This window comes from Gavia stellata, chromosome 32, assembly GCF_030936135.1.
Source record: "Gavia stellata isolate bGavSte3 chromosome 32, bGavSte3.hap2, whole genome shotgun sequence".
NCBI classification, from domain to species: Eukaryota; Metazoa; Chordata; class Aves; order Gaviiformes; family Gaviidae; genus Gavia; species Gavia stellata.
In genome coordinates this window covers 800,550-810,738 of record NC_082625.1, presented here as the reverse complement: position 1 = coordinate 810,738, position 10,189 = coordinate 800,550, and the positions used below count along the sequence as shown (strand labels likewise).

Genomic DNA, 10,189 nt, shown 5'->3' with positions numbered 1-10,189 from the left:
GGGAAGCAGGAGAGAAAATGTTCTAGAGTCACCGTGAGCTGACTGAATGAAAAGTGAGGTCAGCATTGCAGTAGCATCAACAATTGACTTTAATTGTGCAGCCTTGAAACAAAAGTATCTGTGGAAGATTTACGACAATTTATGTCAGTGGATAGATGAACAAACCTTTCTCTTGTCTCTGTTGTTGCTAAAGCTGCTGTGCCACTTAATTGCCTAATATTAATCCCTGGAAATTTAGGGAACGGCAGATTGGGGCAGATGCCAGCAGCAAGACTCCAGATTGAGCTTTTTCCCTCCCATTATTTAGTCTTGCATTTCTGTGCAAGGATTAAGGCCGCTGTGACTCTCACAAGTATCCAAACAGCACCAGGGAGTGTCCCAGGGACGGGCGGTGCGATTCTGGGTGCAGCACAGTCCTTGATTGGTGCAAAAGGGCTTTATACCGGTGCTGACCCTTCTCAGGGGGGAAAGAAGAATGACCCGTTGGAGTTTGGTAGGTGTGGATGGATGATGGGGAGGTGAGCCTCCTTTCCCTACTAGCTGCGCTTGCCCTGGGGCCTGAGCTCGTTCCGTGCGATGGGGTGACAGCCAGGGTCTGCGCAGTCCGTCTCCGTACGTGGATGCACCCGGTCGCGCTGTATGGCCCTTCCTTGCTAATGGTACGGCTATTTCCGTGGCAGACCTGTACAGTATAAGTATAGCCACTGGACTCTTCCCCAGTAAGTCAGATTTTGCCCTGACTTTATCAACTGCAGTTCCTCATTCTGTTCCTTGTTCTTCCCTCGGCTCCTGCAATCCTTGCAACCTGACCTGTCTCCGAGAGTTGTTTTTCAACTTTTTGTTTTTTTCCTGGCACTTAGAATAATTAAGTCTGTTACATGCTAATTTAAACCTGCCTGACTTATTTTAGGTCTACCTGTGTGGGACAGTTAATATTTTCTTGTGAAGAGGACTTTTCCTTCCAAAAAGCCGTCTTTGATTTTTTTTTTTTTTTCTGTATGGTCTGAGCTTCAAATGAGGAAGAGCTAGCACTGCCTGAACGGTAAAGCTCTTCCTTGTTGTTCTTGAAACACTGCTGTCTTTGGAGGGCAAGTTTGCTCTTTTGCCTGCACCACCATATATCTTGCATAGATCTGGCAAGAAGCTTTGGAATGATCTCAATTCTCCTTCCCCTGGCTTACAGACTATCTAATTCCAGCAGTTAATCTGTCAAATAGATTGTTTCGCGCTGCGATTCCGTATTGAGTTGCACAGCCCAGGTAAGTAGCGAGGTTTGCCCCGTTTCTTTCTCAGTGTTGCTCAGGCGCCCGGCAGTGCTGTGCCTACACGCGCACGGCTGTAAGTCTGTACCGAGCAAATGCTCCCGAGTGCGTTCTTCCTTGCCAAAAGCGTTTGGGAGATCAGGGTGGCTTAAAGTGTTTGGGTTAGGATGCCCTAAAGTGGTTCTGTTTTCATCACAGATAATAAGTGTCTTTTCGATTGGTGTTATCCTATGCGCTTGTACCTGGCCTGGGTTGTATTCCTCATCTGCCTAAGGTTAGATTTTTCTCCCCTCTTTTCTGTAACTCTTTCTAATAGTACTTTGAAGTTGTCTGCATCAGGCTCACATTTTTTTCATGTTTTCTCGTATGCAAGGTTGAAGACATTCTTCCTTTCTATGTTTTCATTGACATAAGTGCATGGAATCGGTATAACTAAGATAGCTCCTGGCAGGGAACAAACTTTGGATTCTTTGGCTTTCAAATGTAAATTGACCAGTCTTTTGCTTAAGAATAGCAGAGAGCTAGAGTGAGTCACCCACACTCTTTTCTGTTTCTGCATTAACTTCTGCCTTCTTTGTAAATTAACTTGAAATTCCTTTTCCAACAGTGTTTCAGATACTTAAGCAGTACTGTTACAGAACAATAAACCGATGTTGGCTTTCTAAACTAGCATTTGGTCTGGAGAGTTTTCTTGGGTACAATTTTCGGTTAACAGTACTGTATTTAATTTTGCTCTGCAAAGAACTGGATTTGCCTAATGAAAAAGAGCAAATAGTGGAGAGCATGAAAAAAATGGTATTTCCATTCATATTTTGACTTATCTGCAGGGAAAAGATCTGATACTTCTGTTCATGTTGAGCTTTTGTAGGCAGATGCTATCCTTTGTCTGCTAGTCCCTATTCTAAATATGATGGGGCCTCATGGTAGCTCTGCGAGGGCACCGTGACTGTATCAGAAGGGTAGATCCTAGCTTTTCTCCATTGGTTTTCCTGTTTCTCCGAGTGAGTCACAGCTGGTGGCAGTGGTTGGGGCTCTGATTGAATTCTTCCCTTCTCATCCCTCAAGGCAAAATGTTGTTCGGTCTAAACTGTCCAAAAATATGGCAAGAAGAAACATTAGAGAGGAACTTGAAGCTAGCTTGGCGCTTGGGACATAAAAATGGCTTTTAAGAGTTCCGTGGTATTCAGTTCCCATTTCTTGGGCAGTTCTACACTAATCGCATTCTGAAGAACGGTTCACCAGCGGCAGCACGTCGGTGGAAGGAGTGGATGGAGCGGGGTAGGGGTGCGAGGCTTGGGGCTCCCCTTCTGCTCCGTGGGTGCGGGTGGGCAGGAGGGAGGGGAATTCAGCTGCAAGCAGGAGAAGGAGCTGGATCAGATTTCTGAGGTCTTTTTGGCATTATCTGGTGCGTGGTAATTCACGATCAGCAGGTTTAGCTCTGACTGTTCCGGGCGTACCTGTGGTTTCCTAGCTATCTTCCTTTAATGGAGACAATTTAAAATACGCTAACGAAGACCGAAGCACAACAGGAGGACGTGTTTGCATTTACTGAGTGTACAATGGGTCGTTCGCACCTCTCTTGATTGCAGATATCCATGAACTGAGCCCTCATCCACAGCTCTATCGATCCTGATTATTGCAGAGCAGTTAATTATGCTTTTCAAATTGGAAATTCTCTGCTGCAGTGCTGGTCTGATAAATTTCTAAAAAGCTCAAGCTGTTAAAAGTTGAAATTTGTGCTCCGTAACCTCTAGGCGTGATGAAATCCACAGGAATTCCAGACTGAAGCTGCTCCTTACTGCCTGGGCTGAATAGGAAACCTTTAAGCAAACTGTTATTAATATAGAAACTGTTCCTATAGCTTAATCAGAAGAACTCGTGATATAATCAAATCGCTCACGGGGCTTTATCACGCTACGCGGGGGACCAGTTTCATTATTAAACACAGGCTGCTCAGCCGTAGAGGAGCAAGTCCAATGGTTTTTTCACCCTTGTGTAATCGTTGCTTGAGTGCCATCACTCTGAATCTGGGAGATCACGTTGCTGTTTCTTAGCGATGCCTGCGGAAGAAAATCACTGAGGTTCTTGAAGTTAGGAACCTTATCCTCGCGTTGTTGGGGTTCCCTTACGTTCTGCCCCAGCTACTGCTTGTAGCAGGCGCTGGTCTGCAGAGCTGGTGTTCTCCTAGCCCAGCCTTTACCTTCTTTAACATAACTGCTGGCTATGGGAGCCTCATCTTTCGCTATTCTAGAAAACGTCTCCGCTTGGTCATAAGTAAGCAGCTTTACAGGTTGTGCTTTGAGATAATTTTTGTAATTATATAGGTTTTGTGGCAGGGAAATGAAAAGATCCATTCCAGTGATTTTTTTTTTTAGGGGATTTATCCTTGCACTGCTCGGTGGTGTGGGTTTTTTGCTTGTGTGGGTTTTTTTGTGAGTTTGGGGTTTTTTGGTTGTATTGCTCCCTGAATAGTTATCATGGCACTGGAGTGCTTCGATTAATCCTATATGACAAGTAACCCATCTGTAAAATTAGTCTAATTACTTTGTGGTTATTTTGAGGCATAATCCACTTGCAAAGCTTTTTTTGAAATTCCTCGTTAGTGTTTGGTACCTCCTGGTACTAAGGACCGTTTCCTGCGCTCACGGGGATGTGACGTATGCCACGCACCGGGGTTCGTTTCGATATGATGCCCTAATATGACTTCTGTCATTGAGTTCAAGATCGCTGTTTTCCATGATTCTGCATTCTTTAGTTTCTAGTGGTATGAAAAACTTGAGTCAATTCTTGATTCTTGAATTTGGTAGTAGCACTCTGCTTCTTTAGGGTGTTTTTTTTTTCCTAAGTAGAAATTTTAAATGTGAATAATCAGCACACGTCCCAAGTCTGGTTGTCAAAGGCTAACAGAACAGGGGAGAGTTTTTTAAAAAGTTTTTTTCATCTGTGACTCGTGAAAGAGTTTTAACTCTATGGTTTAAATCTTAGACGGTACTAGAGGTTACTCTGAAACTTTAGAAAAATAAGTATTAATCTATGTAACTAGAACGTTTCTTGACCGCTAAGATCAAAAGGTCAGATGAGTTGCTGATAGTGCCCTAGCCTTTTTTTTTTTAATAAATCCCGGTGGGCCACTTGCATGCTTCTGTAATAGAAATGATCTTAAACTAGAGAGTTCTGATTTGCCGTAACTGTTACTTTGTTGGAGTATATTTGGTAAGAGAAGAAGTGGAAAAATGTTTTAAGAAAAAGTTTGCTGTAACAGTTCACTTGCAGACTGTGGGCCTCTGTCTTTATCAGTTTTTATGGTTACAATGACAGGATGGGATGTGGAAATGAGAGTGCTTTGGCTTGCACGGAACTTGCTGATTTTCATGGTTTTCCGTGACGAGGCTGCCTGAGGATGGTAAGACAAGCACATACCAAAAGCTATTTCCACTCTCCTGTTCTCCTGACGAGTATTGTCCTGCCGTCCTCGGGCTCACATAGATCTCAGAAACTGGCTTTAGTCAGTTTTTTCTTTAGTTTTTTTCTTGGAATTTGAGTGCGTAAGCCAGACAGCAGCCCTCTCTTATCAGAGCATGAGCTTATAGTGAGAGCTGTTACAAACTCCATGTTAATCATCCCAGGAACCTGATGTAATCGCTGTCTTCCTGCACGGAGGATGGAAGGTTATTTTGCGGTGCTGAAGCTTTGGTGGGGTGGAGGCGGATGGGTTTGGTGACGTCCAGCGCGTGCTTTGCTGCCGCGTCTCCTGGTCGGACAAGAAGTGCCGTCGGCATCCTCTGGCATCGAGGCAACAGACGGAAGGGTGCAGGGTGTAGAGTGAATTCTTGATGCCTCTTGCGTCCCACTGTTACCGATGCTTGGATGTATTTTGGAATATACACTAGCTAGAGACCCCCCATAAACCAAGGCGATAGAGCATTCCAGCTTTCTTATTTCCATCTTTGTACTCAGGCTTTTTTTGTGGTTCGCTCCGTAGGAGTAAATGCTGACAGGGAATGATTGCATTTACCAGAACTAGCAGGGAGCTCACATGGGTGGACGGTTCATAGCAGCCTTGTGATGGTTATTAGCTGTTGTGCCACGTTTGTCCATTGAGGTAACGTTTCTTCAGCAGCGCGCTGCTTTGTTTTGGGTTAACTGGGAAATGTTGAGGGTGCATCCTCTCGGTGTGGCCTAGAGGACAAGACTGGGAGCCCATGACATCTGGGTTTCATCATTAACTGTGTTACTGATTTTCTTGGCGTCTCCGAACAAAAGATCTCTAGTTTTTGGGTTGCCCATCTATAAGGCTGGACTGCTGTTCACTTTGATCTCTTCAGAGGAACTATGTCATGCAAATTCAATGCATTGTGTTTTACCATCTGACCATTGCTCAAGTGTAGAAGTTTACAGTTTTCCTTCGTTTTGCTAACTGGGTATGATCTATTGTGCAAGAGCTTTCCGAAGGAACTAATGCTGTTTTAGGGAAAGGAGCTGCTCTGCAGAGAATCCGGCCGGTGAAATCTGGTGTTGCCAAGACGCGAGATAATGTAGAGCAGGCAGGGAGAAATTATGATATTGATTTTACCCTTCATGAGTTACTTTGGATGTGTAAGTAAAGCTGTATATTTGCTACAGCTATTACGGGAATAACTGCTTCTGATTTCATATCGAAAGCTGTTACAAATAGGGGAAAAAAAAAAAAGCAGCAAAAAACCCTGAAGTCTCTGGTGAAAAGAACAGACGCAGTATTTTAAAGGCACTAGAGGGTATCAGTACCTCTAAAGCAGTCTGTGACGTTGACCCTTAGATCAGCAAGCCTCACCACCTCTGTTCAGGAACAGCTGAGCAGTATTTAAAAGTAATCCTTAAAAAAAAAAAAGGGACACCCCCCCAACCCAAAACTATGCCGTTTGTAGTTCTGTATAGCATTTGAAAAAAGCCTCGTAAAGTTTTTCTTGTTACTTTGTCATCTTTGCAGCCTTGTACCACCAATGTCTGTCTTGAGCTGGAAGGCTGGAGAATCGTAGAGCGTGTGGATGGAAGTGGAAAACAAACCTCATCGTAGGTCTCCGCTCCCCATGGCGTCATTTGGGGATTGGGATGTTGTAGCACAGGCTTAATTTATAATCTAGGTCCTCTTGTCAAAGCCACTAAGACAAGAAGAAAAGCCGTGAATTTTATGAATGGAAGAAGGAATGAGGCAGGGGTATTTTTTAAGCAAACCCCTCAATTTCGTCTGTTTTGTGCAGCGGAGATAAGTGGAGTCATGATAAATGTTTGCCCTGTCTCTTACTACTTTCTTCCTTAGACGTAACTTAAAATTTCATAGGACCACCAGTGGCGTCAGAGAACGATCTAAAGGAAAAGAAGAAAGCAGCCCCAAAGCCCAGAGAGGAAGGCGTCCCCTGGGATATTGTGTAGCCAGCATGCTGAAGCGTAGGTTGTTTCATTTCTCGCTGGTGAAGCTTTTTACTGCATCTCTTCACAATGGGCTTGGGGTCAAAGCCTGCCTTTACGCGTCCCTGTTGGCGAGTTCTGTTGCAATAAGTCACGTGGATTGGGAGGAAGAAGTGCGTGAATATTTTAATGTCTTCGCAGTCTTTTGTGCGCAGAGCCACTCGATAGGTGGGAGGTGAACGTTGGGCCGCCTGAGGAAATTCATCTGCAGTCCTTTGTCTTCAGGAGGTGTAACATATAGCAGGTTTTGCTTAAATAACAGGACTTCAGCGTCAACACTTGATTCGTGCGTGAGTGGGGCCAGAGCACCCACTAGTAACGCTGCTGCTTCTGCAGCCGTGCGGGTGAGCTGACTTTGTCAAGGAAGGCCGTGATTAAGCAGCTTCTAATGAGGTTTCAAGCCTACAAGTGGTCGACAGGCTGCGTTTTGGGAACCCTGGTGCTAACGTTTGGCTAATAAATCAAGAGGCCTGAGGCCAGTATAACAATATTAATTAGGATGCTGGGGTGCTAGCTAAGTTTTTTTTTTTTGCTATTTTTTGCTCCTGGGCTTATGGACTATAAAGCCTGAGTGTGGATTTTATGGTGTAATAAAAAGAAACACTTCTGCTTGTAAAAGAATGACATTGCAGTAAATCTCTGGTGAAAGAAAGCCAGTGAAAAGGATCTAAGTGATCCCAGGCCTTTGTAAAGAGTATTTATTCTGTTATAGATTAATTAAATGGTCTGAGATTTTTGTAGCTTAATGATCTTTCCAGGTAGGCTGGTGTTACTTCTGCTGGTGTACGAACTTAATTCTCTGGAGGCGATGTTTCGTTGTGCTTTCCTAGGGCAAACGCTTGCATCTTGGTCACTTAGTCGGACTTTTTTTTTTTTTAATTTGTCAGGCTGTGGGAAGAGGCAAAGATTGGATTAGCAAACTCTGCAGTCTGCTTAAGCCCGCCGCTGGCCAGTCTGCTCCTGGGGAAGTTGCCTTCTGCTCTGCAGCCCCACCCTGGTGAGCCGCAGCTTTCATCCAGCACGGGCTTGTGAGCTTACGTAAACCCTGTGCATCCCAGTGTGACTACCTCTTCAGCTAAAATAAAAGGGGGAATACTTTTTTAAACCGCAAAGTGCTTAGCCTCTGGCAAATGATTTAATTCAGCCTGGAATCCAGTGTCTTGCGAAGGCATTTGTGCGCCCGCAGTTTGTTAGAGGAGCAGAGGCAGCGGGATCGTCGGTCTCTGCCCTTCACCCAGAAAGTCCCCTGCGTGCGAGGGCTTTGCCTGGTCGCTTTTCACCACGGGATCGGTGTCGGCCTCTCCACCCTGGGCTCGGCGGGGATGTCGTTGGTCCCCTGCGGGTTCTGCACATGCGAGCCCTGCTCGGAGCTCTCCTGGCATGGCTGCTGCCACCAGAGAAAGAAAGAAAGAGTCGCTTTAATTTCGCTTTCCATTACAAATGCAGAAATAATTTTGTCCGCTGGAAGGTCACTTATTTTTAAAGGGACTCTGACTCAGAAATGACTTTTCAAAAATACTCCCTGTAGCAAGTAGTGTCTTCTAAATGAGCAAAGCTGGCATGTTTTAAATTGCAGCTTCAGTTTGTGCTACTTAGTTTTTCTGCTTGGCTAGCTTGCTCGATGAGAATATATTGGCCAGTTTCACTTACTCGGCTGTCATGCTACGGGCTTCTGGTGGCGGATGGGGTCATGGGAGGCAGAAGAGGGGCAAGGTAAGCTGCAGTGGAAGTAAAGACATCACAGATGCTTTTCTCTTGTTCCTCTGGTTGTATAGGTTGCTTTTACCATCTCTCTTTTTTTTTAATCCATTAAATCCAATTGGAAATCGATGTTCTGTGGGTTTACAGAGAATTTAGTGGGAAAAAAGGTCAGAAGTTACTTTGGAGGTTTTGACTGAGAAGTTGCTCTGAAGGCAATGTCTTATCGTAAGGTTAATCCCTGCCAGAACAATACTCTTGCTTTAGCAAGCATGATTCTGAAATCTCATCTTGCTAGCAACAGGGAAAATGCAAGACAGCTGATAAGTTCTTACATTTGTTAGATTAATAGTCTTAATGCTAAAAGTATGCTATCCGGTTTGACCTTTGTGCATAGCAGTGGCGAAGAGTATTAGTGCACACTGAACATCTGCTGTGAAATTAGGGAGACATCAAAGTACAGCGAGATCGGAGATGTGAGCGCGCTCTGACCCCGCAAGGTGATTCACTCATTGCTCAGCGTGGCCGTCGGTACTCCGTGGAACGATGTTCCACCTACGTAGCATATTTTCATGAAAACGAGGTATTTTGGGGAATTGGTCGTTATGAGTTTGCATGGAAGTGCAGAATCTTTTTGCATATTAGACAAGAAAATTTCTCAAGCTAAAAACCAGCTGTGTGTCTACTGCAAAAAGCACAGATGATTGTGGTGATCTGCCAGACTTCCGCAGTGTATGCAGTCAGGCAGGAGAGGTGTGTTTAATGTAAGTTCGCAGGTCTGGGTGAATTCCAGGTGTGGTGATATTTGAGAACTCTGTTTTGCAGTAGAAACCCCTCTTTTATAAAGAGGCAGCAGGCATTTCACAGGTTGACGTCTGTTTACTGATGTCTTAGCTACGTTTGGTCTTAGAAGTGCTTTTTTTTTTCTTCTCCACTTTCATAAAATTTAAACGTGCGTTTCTTTTCTGCCCTAGGACATGGTGCAGGGTGAAGAGCACAGATAAAGAACCTTCCACCACTCCATAGCCTGTTCCACCTGCCCTGAGGACTTCATGCAGCAGGACACAGGCTGATGCCCTCAGCACACCCTGCCATGGACGGGGGGAAGAGCTACCCGCAGCACGAGCACCAGCAGTCAGGCAATACACTCTACAGCATCCCCGGCCTCCGCTCCCAGCTCGCCGTGCCAGCCATGGAGGTGAGGGCCCCAGCAGCTTCTCGGGGAGGGGCAGGGAGAGGCTGCTCGGGGGGTGTCACTAGAAGGGCTCTGAGCAAGGCACGCCAGCCTGTCAAATCCTGGGAGTCCTTGTGCAAGTTTACAGCAGCTATTTACCAGACTTTCTAGGCAGCTGTCCAGGGGCATGAAGTATTGATTGGGAACGCTGGAGGGTTGAGGTGACTGCTGTCTGCTGCCTTTGAAGTGGGAGGAGGAAAGCAAGCCAGTGATTAAAACAATGCCTCTCCAAAAGCTGGTAGGTGCCAGGCTCCTCGGAAAAGGACTAAAGAGTTTACGCAGAATTGCAGACTGTTTCTGCCCCAGCTCGTCTCTCTGAGACATGCTAAATCTATTGCTGGGTCCAGCTGTGCCTTTTTTGAGAGTGGCAGAGATGAATAGGGTTGTATTTGTCCTGATATGGCTGCTAAAACAAGATCGGGTCCCTGATGCATTTGTTCTCAACAGGGCAGAAAGCAAACCTCTATCCCAAAATAGCTTACATGTTCCTGCAGTTTTCTGTTTCTGTTTATAACTCTTGAGTTCTGTCACATACAGGAATATAGAGGTT

The 10,189-nt window shown here is 45.2% G+C and overlaps 1 protein-coding gene across 1 annotated transcript in view; it reads left to right on the top strand.

Moving 5' to 3' along the window:
* The first annotated feature begins 9,422 nt into the window (after positions 1 to 9,422).
* Positions 9,423 to 10,189, top strand: part of SBNO2 (strawberry notch homolog 2) — a 51,843-nt gene continuing 51,076 nt past the window's right edge. Inside the window, exon 1 of the mRNA XM_059831606.1 lies at positions 9,423 to 9,603. Within this exon, the coding sequence (XP_059687589.1) occupies positions 9,478 to 9,603 (126 nt within the window). The 5' untranslated portion in view covers positions 9,423 to 9,477. The remainder of the gene's footprint in view (positions 9,604 to 10,189) is intronic.